This window comes from Mustela lutreola, chromosome 8 (genome assembly GCF_030435805.1).
Source record: "Mustela lutreola isolate mMusLut2 chromosome 8, mMusLut2.pri, whole genome shotgun sequence".
NCBI lineage: Eukaryota > Metazoa > Chordata > Mammalia > Carnivora > Mustelidae > Mustela > Mustela lutreola.
This window is the reverse complement of record NC_081297.1, coordinates 42,784,764-42,805,869: the sequence shown is the minus strand read 5'-3', so window position 1 is coordinate 42,805,869 and position 21,106 is coordinate 42,784,764. Positions and strand designations below refer to the sequence as shown.

The following is a 21,106-nucleotide window of genomic DNA, read 5'->3' as shown; positions in this document are numbered from 1 at the left end:
GAAGTTTTTCTTGGGGTATGTTCCATGTGCACTTGAGAAGAATATACATTCTGCTCTTGTTGGATGGAATGTTATGTAAATGTCAATTATATCAAGTGAGTTGACAGTGTGGTTTGGGTTTCTATATTCTTGCTGTTTTCTGTCCATTTATTCTATCAAGTATAGAAAGTAGAGTACTGAAGTTTCAAAGTATAATTGCGGGTTTTATTTCTTTTATTTCTATTACTTTTTGTTTCACATTTTTGGAATCTCTGTTATTAAGTGCATACTAATGATTGTTATGTATTTTGGATAAACTAACCTTTTTATCATTATGTCATGTCCTTCTTTATTGCTGGCAGTTTTCTTTGCTCTAGTGTTTACTTTTTCTGATATTAAGAAAGTCACTTCAGCTTTCTTTTTTTTTGTTTTTTGAAGATTATTTATTTATTTATTTGACAGACAGAGATCACAAGTAGGCAGAGAGGCAGGGGGAGGCAGGCTCCCTGCTGAGCAGAGAGCCCGATTTGGGGCTTGATCCCAGGACCCTGGGATCATGAGCTAAGCTGAAGGCAGAGGCTTAACCCACTGAGCCACCCAGGCACCCCCAGCTTTCTTTTAATTAGTATTTTCATGGTATATATTTCTCCATCCTTTTACCTTTAACCTATCTATATCATTACATTTAAAGTGGGTCATGATTTTTTTAATCCAATCTGACAATGTCTTTTAATTGGTATGTTTAGACCATTTACATTTCATGTATCTAATATGGTTAGATTTAAATTACTGTTTTGTTTGCTGTTCTCTCATTTCTTGCCTACTTATGTATTTTTGAAATGTTTTTAATATTCTAATTTATCTATTGGTTTCTATAATCTCTTTGTATTTTCTTTTTTTAGTAGTTGCTCTAGGAATCACAATACCTAACTTTTCACAATCTACTACAGTTTTCATTTTACTACTTCAAGTAAATGTAAAGGCTTTATACCTATACAGGTCCCCTTACCCTTCCTCTTTTATTACAGTTGTCACAGATATCACATCTACATACATTAACTCACCTCCTGACAACATTACAACTTTTGCTTTCAGTAATCCTGTGTATTTTAAACATCTTGAAAGGAGGGATAACAATTATTTTATTTACCTATATTTTTACTGTTTATGTGGCTCTTCCCAAGGCATCCTGCAGTTCCAGCGTCCCCTTTGGTATCACTTCCTTTCAGTCTGAAGAACTTCTTTTAGCATTTACTTTAGAGCAGTTTAGCTGATAAAGAATTCTTTGAACTTTTCCTTCTCTGAGGATGTATTTAATTTCACCTTCATTCTTTTTTTTTTAAAGATTTTATTTTATTTATTTGATAGACAGAGATCACAAGTAGGCAGAGAGGCAGGCAGAGAGAGAGGAGGAAGCAGGCTCCCCATAGAGCAGAGAACCTGATGTGGGGCTCGATCCCAGGACTCTGGGATCATGACCTGGGTCAAGGGCAGAGGCTTTAACCCACTGAGCGACCAGGCACCCCTCACCTTCATTCTTGAGGAATATTTTCACTGGAAATAGAATTCTAGTTGGCAGTTCTTCTATTTCAGCACTTTGAAATGTTGTCCCACTGTCTTCCAGGCTTTATGGTTTCTGAAGAGAAATCTGTGGTCATTCAAAACATTGTTCCTCCATATGTATCAATTTCCTCTGATTGCTTTCATGATTTTTTTTTAAATTTATTTTTGGCAGTTTATGATGTTTAAGAGGCATGGTTTTCTTTGTGTTTATCCTGTTTGGGGTTCATGGCGTTTCTTGATTCCATATATTTGTGTCTCACCAAGTTTGGAAAGTTTTCAGTTATTATTTCTTCAAAAATTTTCTAACCAAGACTTTTTCTCCTTTTGTTGTACTCCAGTGACACAAACTCAGACCTTTTGATATTGTCCTATAGGTTTCTGAGGCCCTGTTTTTGTTTGTTCTGTTTTGTTTTGATCAGTTTCCTCTATATTCTACAGGTTGGATAATTTCTACTGATCTGTCTTTGAATTTGCTGACTTTTCATTCCTTTGTCATCTCTATTCTGCTATTAAGGGTCCAGTGAATACTGTATTATTCAGTTCCAAATTATCCATTTGGTTCTTTTCATACCTACTTCTCTACTGAGAATTTCTCTTTACATTCATTTTAAGAGTATTCAGTTTTACCTTATGGAACATAGTTATAATAACTGTCTTGAAGCCACTGTTTTATAGTTCCAACACCTAGATCGTCTCAGGGTAGTGAATACTGGCTGGGTTTTCCTTGAGAGTTGATCAGATTTTCCTGGTTCTTTGCAAGATTAGCAATTTTGGACTGTACCAAATGTCCCAACATTTTGAGATTCCAGGTACTCTTAAAACTCTCCAAAAGTTGTTTGTTTTTTTTGAGAAGGTGTCCAATTCATTTAGGTTTAGATAGGAAGTTCTCTCTTGCCTTTTATGGGAAATGGTTCCCATGTCAGTTCCATTTCAAAGCTGTGTCTGCCATATATATATATGCCACTTATGATGGTGGTTTATATTTTAGGTGAGTTCTCAAAGACTTTGCTATGTCTGTCTTTGTTACATGTATGTGAATCTCACTGGTGAGATCAGGACTTGTGTCAGTTCATAATCAGAATTAGGAGATCTTATTCAGCTTTCTCCTCTAGAATCTGCCCAACTCTCCAGCTCTTAGGAGCCCCTTTCCCCAGACCTCTGGCTATAAAGTTAAGATGTCTCTGAGTTTTGGCTTATCAGAGTCAGGCAGTCTGCATAGTTTGGGATGCTCACAGGGTGAAGCAAAAGAAAGATAAAAATATATAATGGGACCCCCCCATCCCACTGCCCCTACAAATCTTTAGACCACAGGGGCAGTGGTTTCCAGTTACTGTGGCAGAAACAGGATGTTTCTTGTGATCTTTAGGGGACTATGTCACAACCATCATTGCCACAGTGGCAGTTCAGCTTTGCACTGCAACTAGCTTCAGGGTAGGGCTAGGAGAGAAAAAAGGAGGAAAGAAGGAGACTTTTTTCATACTTTGTAGCTTACAGTAGTCCATTTCTCCAATTCTCAAACTAAAAAGAGGGGTTTCTCTTAGTTTTTGTTGTTCTTGTCTTCTGCACCTTGGCCCACTCTTGAGTCTTGAGATAAGAAAAGAATAAAATGCAGAAATTTACCACCATACTGAATGTTCTTCAGATTTTGATTTCCCTTCCCAACAGGCCTGTTGTTTACTTTCAGAATCTTCACTTAGTTGCTTTTTGTATTTAGAACTCTTAGTTCTAAACAATGAGAGAGATGTCTGAACTTATATTTTGGCTGGTGCTGGAAGCTTAATCCCTTTTTGTTATAAGGTGTTATGAAATACCTCCAAGTAACAGGTAATGAAAAGCCTGAACTGGAATGAATGTGGGAAGGGAAAGGAGGAGAAAGCAGTAGAACCACTACAATTGTCTCAGAAAGCTTCAGTTAACTTTACTATTACCAAACATGCTAAAATATAATTCATATGAATATTTAGCCTTACAAATAACCTGTTACTACAAATGAGCACTACAGGACTTCAGCCCTGCAGCTAAGGAAGTTATACTTTTGGGGATATACATAAGTTTTACTCTTGAGTTAATTTTTTTACAGAAATAATGCTATACATGCTAGTGCTATATTTCATATGAGCATCATTATAATGTTACTGGGCAACTCTTCAGTATGTGCATAATGGGCTAAAAAAAAGCACTTGTTAGTTGACTCAGAAACCTAACCACCAATTAAAATGTTTTTATGAATGTTATTCTGCTATCCAATTTTTAAAATTTGATAACTATCAAAATAATACATGTACATAATTTAAAGTCATATACTATTTATATGATTATTTTAATCTGCAGAGCCATATAGTATAATTTTTTTTCTTCTACAATATTTTGTATTCCTAGGAATTAAGAATTGACTCCTTTTGTTGTATTTTTCTCTCCCTCTCCCCAATGTTTCTAATGTTTCTATAGCATCACCAAACTTTCTTAACAAGAAACTATAAATGTCCCAACAGACTCAAAGTATTAGTTGTAAAGTTTTTCTTGGACACCCTTCCTGGAGCCCTTTATCCTTATACTTTAATTTAGACTAACTGATCTTCTGTTGCACAGGGGTCATTATGGGATTCCTCTTGATCGTTGTTCTTAGAATTCTTTTACCTCTAATCAGTGTTTGGATCCCGTTTCCTGGATGGCTTATGTATCCATCATAACAGGCCCAATTATGCTTCAGTAACAGATGACCCCCAAAATCTAAATGACTTTCAGTGATAAAGATTTATTTTTTGTACACATTACATGTCCATCATGGCTCACTTTACCTCTTTGTCATGTTATCTTCATTCTAGGACCCAGGCTGACAAAGCAGCCTCTGCCTAGAACATTACTGGTCATCATAGCAGAAGGAAAAGAGACATGGTGAATCATGAACTAGTCCTTCAAGTATCTAATCAGAATGATACAAACTACTTCTACCCACATTTTACTGGCCAAAGCAATTCACATAGCCATACTTGAGTTCAACCCTCCTGGAGGGTGCATCAGTGGCGGGGGCTGGGGGGCAAATCATGTAGTCAAGTCTGACACAACAGAACAGAGATATATAATCTTCTGCAGGGAAGATTAATACATTATGAATAATAAAGCTATCACAGCATGCCTTCCTCTTTCTTGTTTCTTCCATCTTTTTCATGAAATGCATCCTCCACCCTTGTAGGTTTAGTCTCTTTTTATTCCTTTATTGTCATTTCAACAGTTTTAGGAGAACCACAGGATTGTATTCAATATGCCATGTTTTACCAAAGTCCAGCAATTACTTTAAAAGGGAACTTCTAGGACATTGCCTATTTGAAAGAGGACTGACTGTAATTATCATTTTCATTTAACATACCATATTCCATTGTTTATAACAGTTTTTCCTAGAGCCTACAAATGTCAATAAAGGATTTAAATTCTATTTCTTTCTGAATACAAAACTACCCAACATGGTAAATTTACTTTAAAACTGAGGCAGAGTTTCTAAAATAAGTTTGATCTTAAATATCTTGATTTTGCCTTTTATCACTTCCTCCAAACTCCAGGTTTATGTCTACAATGAAATCAAGCAGCTTAAAAGAATTTCATCTGACTCCTGTAGCCACAGACAATGGTATATTCAACATGTTGGTCTAACTCTGAAATCTACCTGCCTCTGCTGTCTGTACTATCTTAAATCTTATGATATATTTGGGAAAATACAAGCTTATTTAGCTATGCAATGAAAAATACAGGAAATGGTTGCTAAAGGGCTATAACAGAAAAGAAATGGTCAAATTCAGCTTTTCATTATATTAGTTTTTATTTGATATTCTCCTCTCTAATAACTAAAATATAAGAGATTCTCAACTTAAAAAAAAACAAACTTGTTTTTTAAACTTTGGAGTGTGCAATAAAAAGATTAAGTATTTCTTAAAAATTAAATCTTGCTCAAATGTGTCATTCATATGTATTAGTACTTTCACTAGTTGGGCCTGGGCTTTTGAAGTAAGACTTTCTCGGGGTACCTGGGTGGCTCAGTCAATTAAGCATCTGCCTTCAGCTCAGGTCATGATCTCAGGGTCCTGGGATGGAGCCCAGCATGGGAGAGGGAGGGCGCTGCTCAGTGGGGAATCACCTTCTTCCTCTGTCCTTGAACCTCCCCCCGTCATGCAAGTTCTCGGTCTCTCTCTCTCTCTCAAATAAATAAAATCTTAAAGAAAATAAAATAAAAAATAAAGTTAGGCTTTCCCAGTTCAAATGCTATTTTCATCTCAAAATTGTCATGGACCCTAATAAATGACTTAAATCTCTTTAATCTCAGTTTCCTCCTTTATAAAACAAGAATAACAGCATTTCAAGAAAAAGTTACAAGAGTTAAATAACCCATATAAAGCCTTGATGTAGTGGCTGGTGGACAGTAAATGCTTAATAAATATTTGTTGAATAAACGAATTTCTGTCCTTAATTAACATCTACCTTACATATAAGTTTATATAAGTCAAACCCAATTACAACCAAGCTTAAAAACCATAAATCTTTTAATGTAATAAAACCATGTATTTTGTGTTTGGTCAAATTCAAAGTTATTTATTTATTAAACATCCTTTTTTTAATTAAATGAAGAAATTTTAAGATTTTTACTCCTTGATTTTGATCTTCTAAGTTCATCTAATCCAAGACAGGGATAATTGTCTCCCGAGATATAAATTTTTTTTTTAACTTAGTGAATCTAAAACAGTCCATGAGAAAACTCCCCACAAATCTTAAACAACTCTACCTGTTAACATATGGCCTATGACATACCTAGGCCAAGGTGAAATGTCAACACTAGATAGAGAAGTTCTTGATTATATAGGGGTACAGAGTGTTAAAAACCTTTTTTTTTTTTTGGATTTTATTTATTTATTTGACGCAGAGAAAGAGACAGCAAGAGAGGGAACACAAGCACGGGTGGAGGGAGAGGGAGAAGCAGGCTTCCTGCAGAGATGCGGCGCTAGATCCTAGGACCCTGGGATCATGACCTGAGCCAAAGGCAGATGCTTAACTACTGAGTCACACAAGTACCCCTTAAAAACCATTCTTGAGTGAAGTTGACTTCATTGTTCAAAGGATGATCTATATGTTATTAAAGAATATAGGATTATAACATAAAGTAATTGAATTCTCTAGAAACATTTGAGGTACCTGAGACTTTGAAAGCAACCTGGGGTAAACACTCCTGTGAACCTTTGATGGCAGAGACTGAAAAGGCTTTTACAAGTAACTAAAACTAAAGACTATGGCTGCAAAGGCAATTAGTACCAGATATTAAGGAGAAAATAAAAAGCAAATAAACCCAGAAAGGCAAATAGATCCATTCCCTTCCATTCTTTGCTCTTCAACTGATTTCATTCCTTTCTTATGGAAATTCATTAGAAATATTTTGTTATGCATCCAGAAGGCTGCTTTCAATTTGCATTCATGTTTAATAGTGCAGAGAACAATACAGATGATGTAGGAAAAAGTGGGGGAAAAAAGCACAGAATTTACAGGTTTCTGTCAGGTCTGTCATCTCATTGAGCCTCACTTTTGTCATATGCAAAATGACAGTGAAAATGTCTGCCCTACAAAGTTGTGATTATGAAATATGGTACAATAAATGAAAATGCCTAGAACAGTGCTGTTCAACAGAAATATAAGGTGAACCACAAATGTGAGCCACACATGGAATTTTAAATAAAAAAAATTAAAAGAAGCAGGTGAAATTAATTTTAATAATATATTTTATTTAATTCAATAGATTCAAAATATTATCATTTCAACAGATAAATCAATATAAAATTATTAATGAGATTTTTTTTAACATTCTTTTTTGGTACTAAGTCTTTGCAAATCAGTGCGTATTGTACACTCACAGCATAGCTCAATTCAGATTGGCCACATGTCCAGTGCTCCGTGGCCACTCGCAGCTGGGGGCTACCATATTAGAGAGCAGAGGCCTGGGGCAGAGGTGAGGCTTTATATGTTTATTACACCTAAACTCTATTTCCTACCAGATAAACCGTGTGGGACTTAGGAAAGGTATTTTTAAATATCAACCACATTAAAGAAAGTTTGTATTTTTATATTTTTGATACAGTATGTGATATGATATATAATCTGTAATATGGTGATAAGAATTTAAAATAAAATATTATCTATATTGACTAGACCATGTATTTATCCAAAATAAGAACCAAAAATGATTATTATAAGTCACTGATATTCATTTATTTTATATTTATTTTTGTGATTATTTGACACATTCTAATAATCTAAAAAAATAAGTAAACCTGACATATCTACAAACATACAAATAATTCAAATAACTATAAACTACAACTGATTTAACTTCACTCCTAGCAAAGAAATGGAGTAAAAAAACAAAATATTTCCCTATATTACTAAATTTTTCACTTCACAGGACTTACCATTGGTTAAGTCATGTTACAGTTTTAATGGCTTTTTTCTCATAAAAACTTAACTGTAATTCTCTAAATAACAGATGACCACTTATGACAACCTGATTATATATGAATATAATCATAAGTTAAAATGCTACTTTATTTCAAAACAAAACAATTCACTGGAATTAAAGCATTAAATATTATTTGGATTACACTGATTATTAAAATTATACTGAATAGTATATAGTTGCCAAATTCTTGTATCTTGATCTCACAAGCAGGGTGGAAAATGTATGGAAAACACTTCTTAACTGCCAGGTCTTTCTGAAAGTTATGCACAAAGCACAGATCACGGGCAGGCACATATGATTTATTTTTAAGTATGCTCTCATTTTTTCTGTGTATGGAGATGCTCCTGCAGTTCATGTATTTTTCATCAAATTTTCTCTGGGTTGCCCAATAGTCCAACACAAGTGGTCAGACAATCACAAGAATAAAATGGAGAGAGACTACTGAACAGGCGATTGCTACACCTTGTATCAAATCAGACAATGACCATTTAGTTACCTAATATAACTTCAACATTACAAAGTTTACAAAATTCGTAATGACCAAAACTCTTTGGACTCTGGTTTTTCATTTACTAGGTGTTCAAAAGATGGCAATCTAGAATATGGCCCTCTTTTTCCAATAACCTATCATGATGCTAGGTCAGAGGTGATACATAAGGAAATAGTGCCACTAGCTAAATCATCAATTCTGTGCCTGTAGCACCACCTATGTGTCTGTCCCTCTGCAGTATCCTGACCAAGAATTTGTCTCATTCAGTCATACTCAGGTTTAAAATCTCTGATGGGTTCATACTACAAACAAGTCTAGCTGCAGAAGACAGAGTTCAAATACTTAAACATCATCCTATTCACATTGTTTTCACTGAACTTTCGTGAGGTAGGAGCAATTCCCTTAACTGGACTTGCGTATTTCCTAAGTTAACTGATGCTGACACAAACACAAAGACATCTACTGTACAATTTTAAGCATTTGGCCAAACGCAGAAATAAAACCACCCAATGCATTAAGAAAGACTCACATCTGGCATTTCTGTAGAGAAGGAAAGGATCCTGGAGCTGGAAATCCAGGTCTTTAGTAATGGGTTCTGTCCTGTTTTCCATGCTCAACCTATTCATAATGGTGAACCCATGCTTTGGAGAAGCAGACCTAAAAATCGCAAGGGATAGGGATGATATCAAAAGACAAATTATTCCACAGAAGTACACTTCAATAGAACTAATAATCGAATATGCCTCTCAATCTTTTTGTATGTATATACAGCTTTGTGCAGACTGTACACATAAAAACCAATGATTCTTTACTATTGGCTAACAGTACTAATGTACTAATTCATGTACTACTTCATATGTAATATATCCAGTGTGACTGCCCTTGCTGTCCCTTTAGCAAAAGCAAGTCCTACTTATTTAGCTATGTGTATATAGGTATCTTGCTTCCCTCTCTAGGTTGTGCAGAAATAACCACTTAAAAAAATTACTGACAGATACTTCTAAAGAATCTTGAGTGCACATCACAATCATACGAAAAAATTTTTCATAGAAAATGTTAGTGTTGGGGCGCCTGGGTGGCTCAAGTGGGTTAAGCCACTGCTTTCGGCTCAGGTCATGATCCCAGGGTCCTGGGATCGAGCCCCGCGTCGGGCTCTCTGCTCAGTGGGGAGCCTGCTTCCCCCCCTCTCTCTCTGCCTGCCTCTCTGCCTACTTGTGATCTCTGTCTGTCAAATAAATAAAAGATATAAAAAAAAAATGTTAGTGTTGGTTTGAAATTGAAGCTGTAAAATCTCTTAAAAAAATGATGCCCCTCTGGGTCAACGAACCCATGATGAGATACAGTACAATTAAAAGATCATAGAATTTAATTCAAGAAGCAACTATTTTGTCTTCCTCGTAAAGGAAACAACTTCATAGATAAACTACTATGAAAGTTTTTCCTCCATAACAGTGTGTCATTTAGTGACTTTTTATTTTTCGTTTCAGTGAATAAACCTTCAGTGCCTACTCTCTGTCAGGCAGAACCCAAATTACACAGAGTGTAACTCTAACAACTACATGTGCATTTGTCTACTCTTGGGTGACAGCCATATAGTAATCCAACTGTGCAACTTCTGGTGACAAATGAAACACCAAATGCTTCTACACTGAAACTGAAGCAAGCAGAATTCATTTATTTACTTTAAACTAGGGCAGCAGGGTAACCAACCCACAGAAATGTTCTGAGCGATAGGAAGAAAAGGTGTTTATGTTTCAGTTTTATTTCAAATTAGCCATTTGATGCTACTAACGAAGTAAAATACAGCTACAGTACTACTACAGAATTTTGAGACCTCCAAAGTTAAACTTGATGGAAGCCAATCCTTGACTAACTTATTTTACAAAAAGGTAAAGCAGTGGTGGGCATATGATCAATATTATAGTCACGATAATCATTTCAACTTAAATTCCAAGGAAGAAGGAAAGAGTTCCCATGATCTCTCACACAGAGGGTCCTCTGGAAATGTCAAGTTCAAAAATCACCAGTGGGTGTCTCTATGAACTCTCTATTACAGAAAGCAAGCCATGGCAGGAAATAAAGAAAAAAATTTTTAAATGGGATTAGGCACTTCTATACAGAATCAGAATTTGATTCTTCAGTTATTTCATTATCACAACAGGACCTCACCTCTCTAATGGTATGGTTACTATACCATCTCATAATTTATAAAATAGGCTCGGGGATGAATGTGCCAGTTCCTCCAAAGCAATATCCATAACAGAAGTCAAAATATTATCACCAGTAGCCCCATTACCTGTACTAAAAACTCCCCTCTGACTTTTTTTTTTTTTAAGATTTTATTTATCAGAGAGAGAGAGGGGGAGAGAGCGAGCACAGGCAGACAGAATGGCAGGCAGAGGCAGAGGAAGAAGCAGGCTCCCCGCTGAGCAAGGAGCCCGATGTGGGACTCGATCCCATGACGCTGGGATCATGACCTGAGCCGAAGGCAGCTGTTCAACCAACTGAGCCACCCAGGCGTCCCACCCCTCTGACTTTTATGAGCTTTCTGTCATTCTCTACTGAGGAAAGACCTCAACATGTTAGAATCTGGCATCTATCTGATGGCCCACCCCCGGGCAAGAGGGGAGATGGGGAAAGCTCCTATTCTAGAGGAGTTAGATTTGGGGAAGAGTTTAAGGAACAAGGAAAGAGTTGTTTCTCTAACTATGGTTGAACTGACAGTTCCATTTGGAACTCAGAGTATATTAAGAAATACTTGAAAATGCAAACCTTCAATTGGTGTGGGTACAAAAGAGAAAATACTTGTATAATTTGTTAATCTTAAGCAGTCAAAAAGAGAGAGAGAGAGAGAGAGAGCGCATCTACTAAAAATCCCTAAAACCAATCATTAGCATATATTAATACACCTTTTCTTCACTTCTCAAAAGAGTCATACTTGTATGAAATGAATGAGAAATGCACCGTGTGTGTAAGTGTGTGTGTGTGTGTGCTTGGTATAAGTCGGAGTTTATCTGTTTGGTTTTCTTTTCACATTTAAAAATTCTCAAGAGTAGTTTATACTCAGTGGTATGCTCTGGTGTTTCAGAATGTTTTAGAACATAATGTAAACCAAAGCAGCCAATGGCTCTTAGGCATTCCCACCACTTTTCTAATAAACCAACCTCCTCTACCTACCCCAATGGTCTTGCCCATCTGTTCCTTTCTTTCCACTCCCACTGTGGCTTCCGCCTCCACTGACACACTCTTCTGCCATCCTTGCACTGGGCCTGCAACCCGCCTCTCTGCAACATTCTCATTTTGCTTGTGTCTATATGGCTGACTCTTCTCTGTATCTCTGGTCGTGAAAACTCAACCACTAGCCCTCATCACTTTCTTCTCCTTCAGAGAACACTTGTACTCTCATGGCTTCAATGACCAGTTTAAGGCAGGTGACTCGAAGCTCTGTATCCCCATCCCTAACCTGGCCTGTGGAACCTGGCAGCTCATTCAAATGCCCTGATACTACACCAAAATCATTATTTCAAAATAAAATTATCTTCAAACCAGATTCTCCACCTCCTATCTTTCTATTCTGCTTATGGTTCTTTCATTCTTTGTCTTCTATTTCAAAATCGTAGTTTTTTTTGTTTTTTTAAATTTCATCATTCCTTCTATATGTGCAATCTTTCAAGAAATTTGTTCAGTCTCAGCTTCTACCATTCTAGTTCATACTCTCATCATCTCATATCTACTCCACTGCAATAATTTTCTCATTGTTCTAAGTCCAACTTCTAGAACCAGTGCGTCCTCATAATGCTAATACACTGACTCTCCCCACACACTTTGCCATAACTCTGTTATTTCCCTGTTCATAAACCTTCAGTGACTCCCTACTGCTAAGAAAATAAATTGCAAAATCCCTGGTCTGACATTCCAAGCCAGCAAAATCTCTTTACCTTTACTGTCTTCTAACTGATATAAACCAGGATAAATTCTCTGCAGCCAAAAGTCGTTTTCTTTACTGTCCCTTCACCACACTAGGTCGTATGCCTCAGCTTTCTCCATCCTTCCTGCTGAGACAGCCCTTCCCTCTCTTCTGTGCAAGAGCTACCTTATTCCTGAGGCCTACTTGAGATGCACCAATTCGATAAAGTCTTCCATAATCACAGAAGCCCATTCATTCCTTATAACCTATCAACTGGAGCTAAGAATAGGCTATCCATTGGGACTTATCTTTATTTTTTGGTTACTTTTATTTATTGTTGGGGGGGATGGTTTACCTTTAAACGTGAAAGGGTAAAAAAAAAATGTGTGTGTGTACATGCACACACATGCATTTTCTGTCTCCCCAATGAAGCTGTTAGCTCTAGAAGGGTTTGTACTAGCCCTTTGTATTTTATCTTCGTCCTCCAAATGAAAATAATGGACAGTTTACGTGAATGTTTATATGAATAAAACATTGAACTATTAAGACAATATGCATACTATGTGATATTAACAATTTCTCATACAAATGACAAAAAACGTGAATTTATCAAATTTATCCTAAAATATACTCTATTAACTATATAACAGAGGACTAAAAGACATCCTTAATTTTGGAGCACACTTCTTTAAAGAATCAATGACGGGGGGTGGGGGGAGTGACCAATAAAACCTTTTTCCAAATAGTAATTAAAATATCTAATATTCTTAATAGTGTACTTCTAGCTTCTTGCCAATGCATTATATTCAAGGACTCTGTACTACTCATTTGAATTAAAGGATAAATATTTAATACTGTTTTAAAAAGAACAAAGTTCTTCAATACTGGAGTTTAAATTACATTCTGAAATTAGTATTTCTCATACTATACCAGGTGACATTACTCAGTATTCCCTTCCTTGTATCACTAATAACTTCAAACCAAGATTCAGGTTTTTTCACTTCTCTGTGGAATAAAACTACATTTGAAGAGCAACACAACCAAATTAAAATATTCTTTGAAAGACTGTCAGTTTCTTCATAAAAGTAAAATATTCTTACCTTGTGTAAACAAATAAGGTTCCTTCCACATCAGTCTTTTCCTAAAAAATAAAACAAAACAAAACAGCAAAATGTGTATATTCTCTTCATTAATAGGCACTTTCACAGAAGTAAGAGAATAGTCAGTTTTAAGTAAGGCCAAATCCACTTAACAGGAGGGTTTATTCTTAGGGAAAGGAGAAAGGCAGGTTTTCAGCCAGGTTGTGGCTCTGCTCATTAGGCAGCAGGAAGCAGTCCTTCTACTTTTGTCACTCATGAAATAAACCATCATTCTCTCTCTTTACCAAAGACAGGGACAGCAATACACCTCTGGCTAAAGCAATACAAAAATAAATACGCTCCACAGATTTCCTTTGAAAGAGGAGATAAGTGTGCTGCCTTGTCCTCTACCCTGTGACCTGGATATGTGGCTGCAGAAGTCACTAGTGTCTGCATTTCATTATCCCCTTCTTTATTTTCTCGGTTCATCTTCTATTGCCATTATCGTGTCACCAAGGAGAGCAGATCTTCTGTCAATAAGCCAACTTTGACTACAGCCCAGAAGAGAGCAACGATGCGGTAGTTTTCAGACAAATTAATCACCAACGTGGTGTGGAATATTTAGAGTCTCTATCGGATCTTTGAAATCAAGTTAGAAACATTGCTAAGCTAGGACTCAAGAAATCTGCCTGAGAGAAACTGGTTAAGTGGTAAAGTGAAAGTGATGAACTATCATTTCAGTTCATTTGGAAACGCTCTCTTCCATCTCTCCGAAGACAGGAGCCCAGGCCCTGGTGAAAACGTTCATTAGTACAATGTATACTTTAAAAAAAAGTTTCGTTTTAGCTAGTCATTAGATTATTATAACGCAGAATTTAAAAGGTACATTTGCTACTTATACGGTTTAGTTTCCCCATTCTACCTAACCTAATATTTAATTATTAATCTCTATTATGAAAATTATTCAAAATTTAAGTACTCTGTAGTTTTGGGGGGAAATGCACTCTTTAAGAACAAGGGTATATATAATATTAAATGATAACTTTTTAAAGGCACATAAAACATTGGAAGCATGACCCCCTCACATGTTCAAGTAATTTCGGCAATTCTCTTGGTCACCTTACTCCAGTGGGTCTTAAGGTATAGACCCCACATTGGCAGTATCAGCATCACTTGGGAACTTGATGGAAATGCAAATTATTGGGTTATTCCCCAGACCTACAGACTCAGACTACAGGGGTGATGTGCAGCAGCCTCATGTTCATTAAGCTGTCAGGTGATTCTGATGTGAAAACGGCTGCCTCAGTTAAGTAACATTCTCTGCCCAAAGAACTGTACTAGGAGTCCTGAAATCAAAATCCATTATGTCCCAAATTATGTCAAACATCATCAAACACTGTTTTTTTTAATCAATTTTTTTAAAGATTTTATTTATTTATTTATTTGACAGACAGAGATCACAGGTAGGCAGAGAGGCAGGCAGAGAAAGAGGGGGAAGCAGGCTCCCTGCTGAGCAGAGAGCCTAAAGCGGGACTCGATCCCAGGACCCTGAGATCATGACCTAGGCTGAAGGCAGAGGCTTAACCCACTGAGCCACACAGGAGCCCCACCAAACATTGTTGTTTAAGAGCTAATGGATATTAAATTACTTAGCAACAAGAATTTTACTCCTCATAGTAGAATATGTAATTAGAAATAAAGAATTTATAACAGTTAAAACAATTTTAGTCAATCTTTTCTCTAATACATACACATTGGTAAGATTACAGTTCATCCTTAAAATGGATTTATTATAAAGTTTGCATAAATCACTTCAGCGTCCTGTGAAAAATATCCTTACTTCTCAAGTGTGGCCCTTTCCCACTATGCTTTGAAAAACAGAGTCGAAATGAAAAAAAAAAAAATACAACAAAAAGATACAGAAACATTTTGACTTACCTTTCCTCGTGTACACAAACATGGTTAACTCTTAACTGTTGAGAAATCTATATGCTGGGTGCACTTTAAGTGGTAAGAATTACCTAAACTGCCACAATATTAATCACTGAGAAAATGGCCTCTATAGAACAATAAATAGTACCCAAACAGTCTAAAATTTGTAGCCATTCCTGAAGTTCAACCACTACAGTTGGCAAGTATTTACAGTCCACAGAACCTTCAAGAATAAATGTGTAAAAGTTAAATATCCTGTATTATTTCCTACTTTGATAAGAAGCTGAAACAGAGATACAGGTTAAGGAACATGCATCATGAGGACCACTTGCTGCAAGGCCAAACACTTCTGTTCTTCCAGTATTTGACCTCAGACTTTTTCATCTTAGCGATCCAAACACATAAAGCTAATAGCTTTTGAGTTGCTTCCCTTCCTCCTGAAGTAGCAATGGAAACTTTCTTTTCTTTTTAAAGAAAAAAGAAAAAAACTGCCCAATTTCAGTTTTGAAAAACCCAGAATCAGAAATGTAAAAGGCATGTCCTAAAATTGTCCTCCCAACTTGAAACATGCAATTTATTTTGATTCCACATATTAGTGAACTCAAACAATATCAGAACCTTTCTTTGACTTATTTCACTTAGCATAGTGCCCTCAAGGTAATGGACCCCACCTCTTCATTGAAAGTGTTAAAGAATTTGTGGCCTCCTTCAACTGCAACAGGTTCTTAAAAAGTTTGAAATTCCCCGACTGGCTCAGGGCAGACTCCCACAGCCCAGTACCACAGGCCTAGTCTCCCTGTAGAATAAACATCAAGCAACAGCTTTCTAGAGTTTTCTTTGGGATCCAGACACATAACTGGGAAAGTCTGTACAAACAAAATCCACTGTGTACTTTGCCCACCAGGAACACTGTCGGCAGCACTAAGGTGTACAGGGGATTTCTTAAATCTTGCTTATGAATACCTGGAATGGGATTCTTGCCAGGTCACATGGGGCTAACCAGTTTATTATTCCATGTCTCTGTTTCTTCACTGAAGAGAGATAACTAGCCTGTACCACTCAGATCTTTTGATTAAAAAACATATTTTAAGTGCCTAGATAAAAGGGGCTCTGGAAATGTAAATTATGATCTATCAAGGTTGAAACAGCTCAAACTGATGCATTTTCCTAGCCCCTCCGGTGTTGTCCAAGGGCAACCAGATTTTTTTTTCCCCTTTTCAGGGCAAAGCTTAGGTTTGGGGTTTTGGAGTATAGTTAGAACAAGTTTTTATTAGATCCTCCAGGCAAGGAGGACTTCTATGTTAAATTATTAGTTTATAGTCCAGGGGAATTTTGGCTAGAATTTTAAAAGTACAATTTAATGACTCAATATTACACTCTATTATAAAATCTAACATGTATTAAAAAATTAAGCAGATCAAAATTTAAAATAGTAAGATGGAATATAAAATTGTGTTAGTTGGCAAATTATTGGGACTCGGTACAGCATTTGACACTTTTGAAACCACCCAAAGCAATCTCTGTAATTATCTATGTTAACACAATAAAAAAGTAGGCCTCCACTTATCCCCATAAACCTCTCTCAATCATGCACATAGCATGTAAGTCACCTATAAGTCCTTAACAGAGCAATGCCTGGACTTCACATCCTGAGATACTCATCTGGCAAGTTACACTTTTTAAACCCCCAAGTGATTTTGATACACAGGAAACTGAAAAACACTAGCTAGAAACAGGACAACAGTCACACTAAGGCAGTTTCTCAAGCTCAGCACTTCTGACATTTGGGGCCAGATAAATCTTTGTCATGGTGGCTCGTCCTGCATAAACGATATTTAGCAGCATCCCCAACCTCCATCCTTCAGATGCCAGTAGTATGTTCCTTCTTAGTGTGACAACCAAAAATTCTGGTCACTGTGCCAGATGTTCCCTGGAGACGAAAGCAAAACTAGCTACGAACCACTGCTCTAAGGACTGAGAGGTGAAAATCCATTCTTCAAATGACATGTAGGTACTTGGGGGGGAGCAGTCTTTCCAAATTATGAATGGGAAGTAGTTCTGTTAAATTCCTATTCCAGGCAGGACACAATCTTTCTTAATCCTTCCTTCAAACACCTCATTTTCTGTCTACCCTTCATTCCTAATACCTCCTGCTCTGAACGCCTGAAGTCATTCTTCATCTATTTCAGTGTAGTAAGAACTCCCCTTCTTTACCTCCCATCTGCTTTCTTGCATATATACTTTCACTTCCAATCTCAAGAATGTTCTTTCTGCTTTCAGTAGGTTTATGTTCAAAAGGCTCTCATCCAGAGGCCCTGAGTGATGGCGTATGGAGTCAGGGGTGACAAACTGTTCACCCTCAGCAATTGCTCTGCATCTGAACTAGGTCTCTTTTTTCTGGCTACCACAGCCTTGAAGATTAGTACTTTGAAAGAATGACCTCTTACTGAATGAATTATGCCCTGTTTGAAGGCAACAAGTACAGGAAGCAGGAAAACATAACTCCTGTAAATAATGCATTGTGACACTTCTACCTTTTGATGAGGCTTTAGAAGGACTTTACTGGCTATATAATAAACCTCTAACTATCTGAACAGGTATCTATCACAGAGATCCTGTCAAAAGCCTATAGGAGACAATTGTTTTCCAAGAGGAATGCTGTCCCCTACATGTTAACAATTTCTCAAGATTCCTCAGACTCTAATCCCACTGTTAGGTAGGCTCACATTACTGTACATCTGACTCTTTATCTCCCACAAAACTACCTTGACAGAATTAACACAGTATGCCTTTGGCATCTTCTTATACAGCAGTGTAATAGCAATGCAATATGTAGAGTATCTTTGTATTTTTTCTAAATTGCCACTGATGAAATCACCCAGTACATTGCTCAATGTTCCTTACATAAAGACCCAGGTGACAAGTTCCCCCGAAAATGAGGAGGAAATAAGTAAGCTCTCTGCTGACCAAGTGTTACAGACTGGTGAATATTAAAGACGTCTCCCCGTTTTCCTTTTCTGCTTGACAACTAGGAGTAGAGACCTAAATTCCTTGCTCTGTTCCAGCAAAATTCCTAACTTAAGACCTTGGGGTAATGGGTTGCCTGGGTGGCTCAGTCCTTAAGCGTCTGCCTTTGGCTCAGGTCATGATCCCAGGGTCCTGGAATCCAGGCCTGCACCAGGTTCCCTGCTAAGCAGGGAGCCTGCTTCTCCCTCTCCCACTCCCCCTACTTGTGTTCCCTCTCTTGCTGTGTCTGTCAAATAAATAAATAACATCTTAACAAAAACAAAAAAAAAAGAACTTAGGGTAAAACTATTTTCATCTCTCCCATTCTAGGGCCTCTTTTTAAAATCTTTTTACTTCTCCTAATTATTTTCAGGTGAGTTTTTAAATTACAGAGTGGTCAAGGTCCACACTAGAGAGAAGTGGGCTATGTAAATGAATGCAAATGTTAAAAAATATATTAATTTGTTCAATATGCACGTTTTCCTTGGATTGAATTTTGATGTCTTAGAGAATACATTTAAAAATCACCTGAAATTCATTCATCCTGGCCCAGTTTTTTATACTGTTTTCCAACTTATTTTAAAATGATGGATGGCTATGTAATGGATGGATTATTATTTGGGACAAAAATTATTATGAGGAAAAGAAAAATTACATTTCCCTCTATTCAAGTGGGTTGTTACAAAATTTCACACGCAGTAATTGCTGCAAAGGACTGAAGTGTTTTAGGCTCCTACCCCACTGTAATTGTGAGGAATTTCACAATTTCATCCCATTGCTATTTATTGGGTTTCTGCTTTGAGAAGTGCACTAAATAATCCGGCTCCCTAACGGACTCAAATTTCAAACTCATTCTGGTCTTGGTAGGCTGTGGTGTAACGGTATTTCCAAGAGAGGCAACCTCCTTCGAAGTGTTAGACCCAGCCCCCATTTTGTCCTCTATTTGCCGATGTTTGCTCTTTTCTCGGTTGTATTTCCTGAGTTCACAAGTCCAATTTCTCCCCTCTGCCATGGTCTGACTCCTCTTCGTCCCATCTAAGACTGATGTTTCAGAACCAGAACTCGGCTTTTTCCTTCGTCCCCTACCCTTGCCTCCCCTACAGCCACGTTTCACTGTGACAGAATCCTGCTTCACTTTCTCAAACTACAGCAGTTTTCCGCCCTCAAGGCATTAGGTCCCCCTCCTTCCTTCAGCTCCGGGTCCCGTCCCTGATCCGTCTGGTATCCCCACGTGGGGTGTCGTAGATATTTAAGTCTTTTCCCCAACTTCAGGTGGCTTCTCAGAGCGGCTTCCCTCTCCCCCAAACCCCCGGCCTAGGGGTCTAGTTGCCACAACTTCGCCCTCAGGCCGCGATCACCACCATCCACCTCCATCCACCTCCAGAACGTCAGCGTCTCCTCCCCCTCACTGGGTTCTGGAGCCCCGAGTCTGACGACCCCGTCCCCACCCTCGCCCTGCCTGCACGGCCCCGTCGCGTCCGCACGCACCCACTCGTTGGCCCGATGGCCGAAAGTGTACAGAGCCACCTGGCTGGCCACGTCCACGATGCGGTTGATATAGGGGTCGTGGCGCTGCAGGGCCGCCAAGCTGATGTCGCGCCCCTTTCCCACCAGGCCGCCCGCCGCCACGGCCGCCATCTTCCCTCCCTCCCCGACATCAACCCAGGGTTGTCGGAAGCCACTCTCAATAGATCGCAGAAAGAGCGAGCCGCCTCGCAACCGAAAACAGGCGGCGACCGCAGGGCCGAGGAGGCCTTCCTTCTCCAGCCATGCCCCCGCCCCCACCTCCGGTGACGGACGCAAGACATTACTAATCGATGGCCGCGCTCCCGCCCCCGACAATCGTTGCCGGGGGCAACCGCAAGCCCCGGCTAGAGGTCGGAACCACCATCCCCTTTCCCAAGCGCTGTTTTCTTCTTACGTGAGTCTTGGAGCTGCACGCGCGCTTGGGTGTATCGCTTGGATGTGTTCGACGCCTTGGAGTGTCTTTGGCGTGCAGTGATCAAACCTGTAATAATAAATAAACGTCAAAAACTAGTAACTGAAGAGAAAGGGAACTGTGATTTCTTTATGTACAAACACCCAGTGGTTCTCAAAACACGGAATTCCCCCGGGAATTCCAGAGACCCTTTCAGGGGTCTGCCATGTGAAAACTATTTTCATGACAATACTAGGATTTCTTTGCCTCTTTCACTGTGTTGATATTTGCACCAGTGGTGCAAAAACAATGGGGAGTAAAGTCAGGCGTCTTAGAGTGATTCAAGGCGGAGCACCGCGGCAAAAGCCAGTGTCGCTTGAGGATGTTCTTCATAAAGCAGTAAAAATTATTAATTTTATTAGAATTCAGCTTTTTGCTTCAGTTTTTAAAGATTTATTTTTTGAGAGCGAGAGAGCGAACGGGTATGCGAGTGGAGGAGGGGCAGAGGGTGAGAATCTGAAGCATGACTCCCGGCTGAGCCCTGATTCCCCGAAAGGAGCATCCCCTTCATCTCCCCACCTTGAGATCAGGACCTCAGCTAAAAAAAAAACCAAGAGCCCCTGGCTCAACCAACTGAGCTACCCAGGCGCTCCACACTTTTTAAATTCTGTGTCAAAACATAAGAAGTATGTGCAAAGCACCTGTGCTGAACACAGGAGTACCACATACTCTTCCCTAGGAA

At 38.3% G+C, this 21,106-nt stretch overlaps 2 protein-coding genes across 29 annotated transcripts in view; one reads left to right on the top strand and one right to left on the bottom strand.

Moving 5' to 3' along the window:
• DCP1B (decapping mRNA 1B) overlaps window positions 1-20,202 on the bottom strand; it is a 54,272-nt gene extending 34,070 nt beyond the window's left edge. The window contains exons 1-3 of the mRNA XM_059184400.1: window positions 19,935-20,202; window positions 13,530-13,570; window positions 9,052-9,179 (exon numbers count right to left, since the gene is read on the bottom strand). Of these exons, the coding sequence (XP_059040383.1) occupies window positions 9,052-9,179; window positions 13,530-13,570; window positions 19,935-20,084 (319 nt within the window). The 5' untranslated portion in view covers window positions 20,085-20,202. The remainder of the gene's footprint in view (window positions 1-9,051; window positions 9,180-13,529; window positions 13,571-19,934) is intronic.
• The window catches only part of CACNA1C (calcium voltage-gated channel subunit alpha1 C), a 744,856-nt gene that overhangs the window by 12,941 nt on the left and 710,809 nt on the right, over window positions 1-21,106 (top strand). The gene's annotated exons all lie outside the window — the stretch shown is intronic.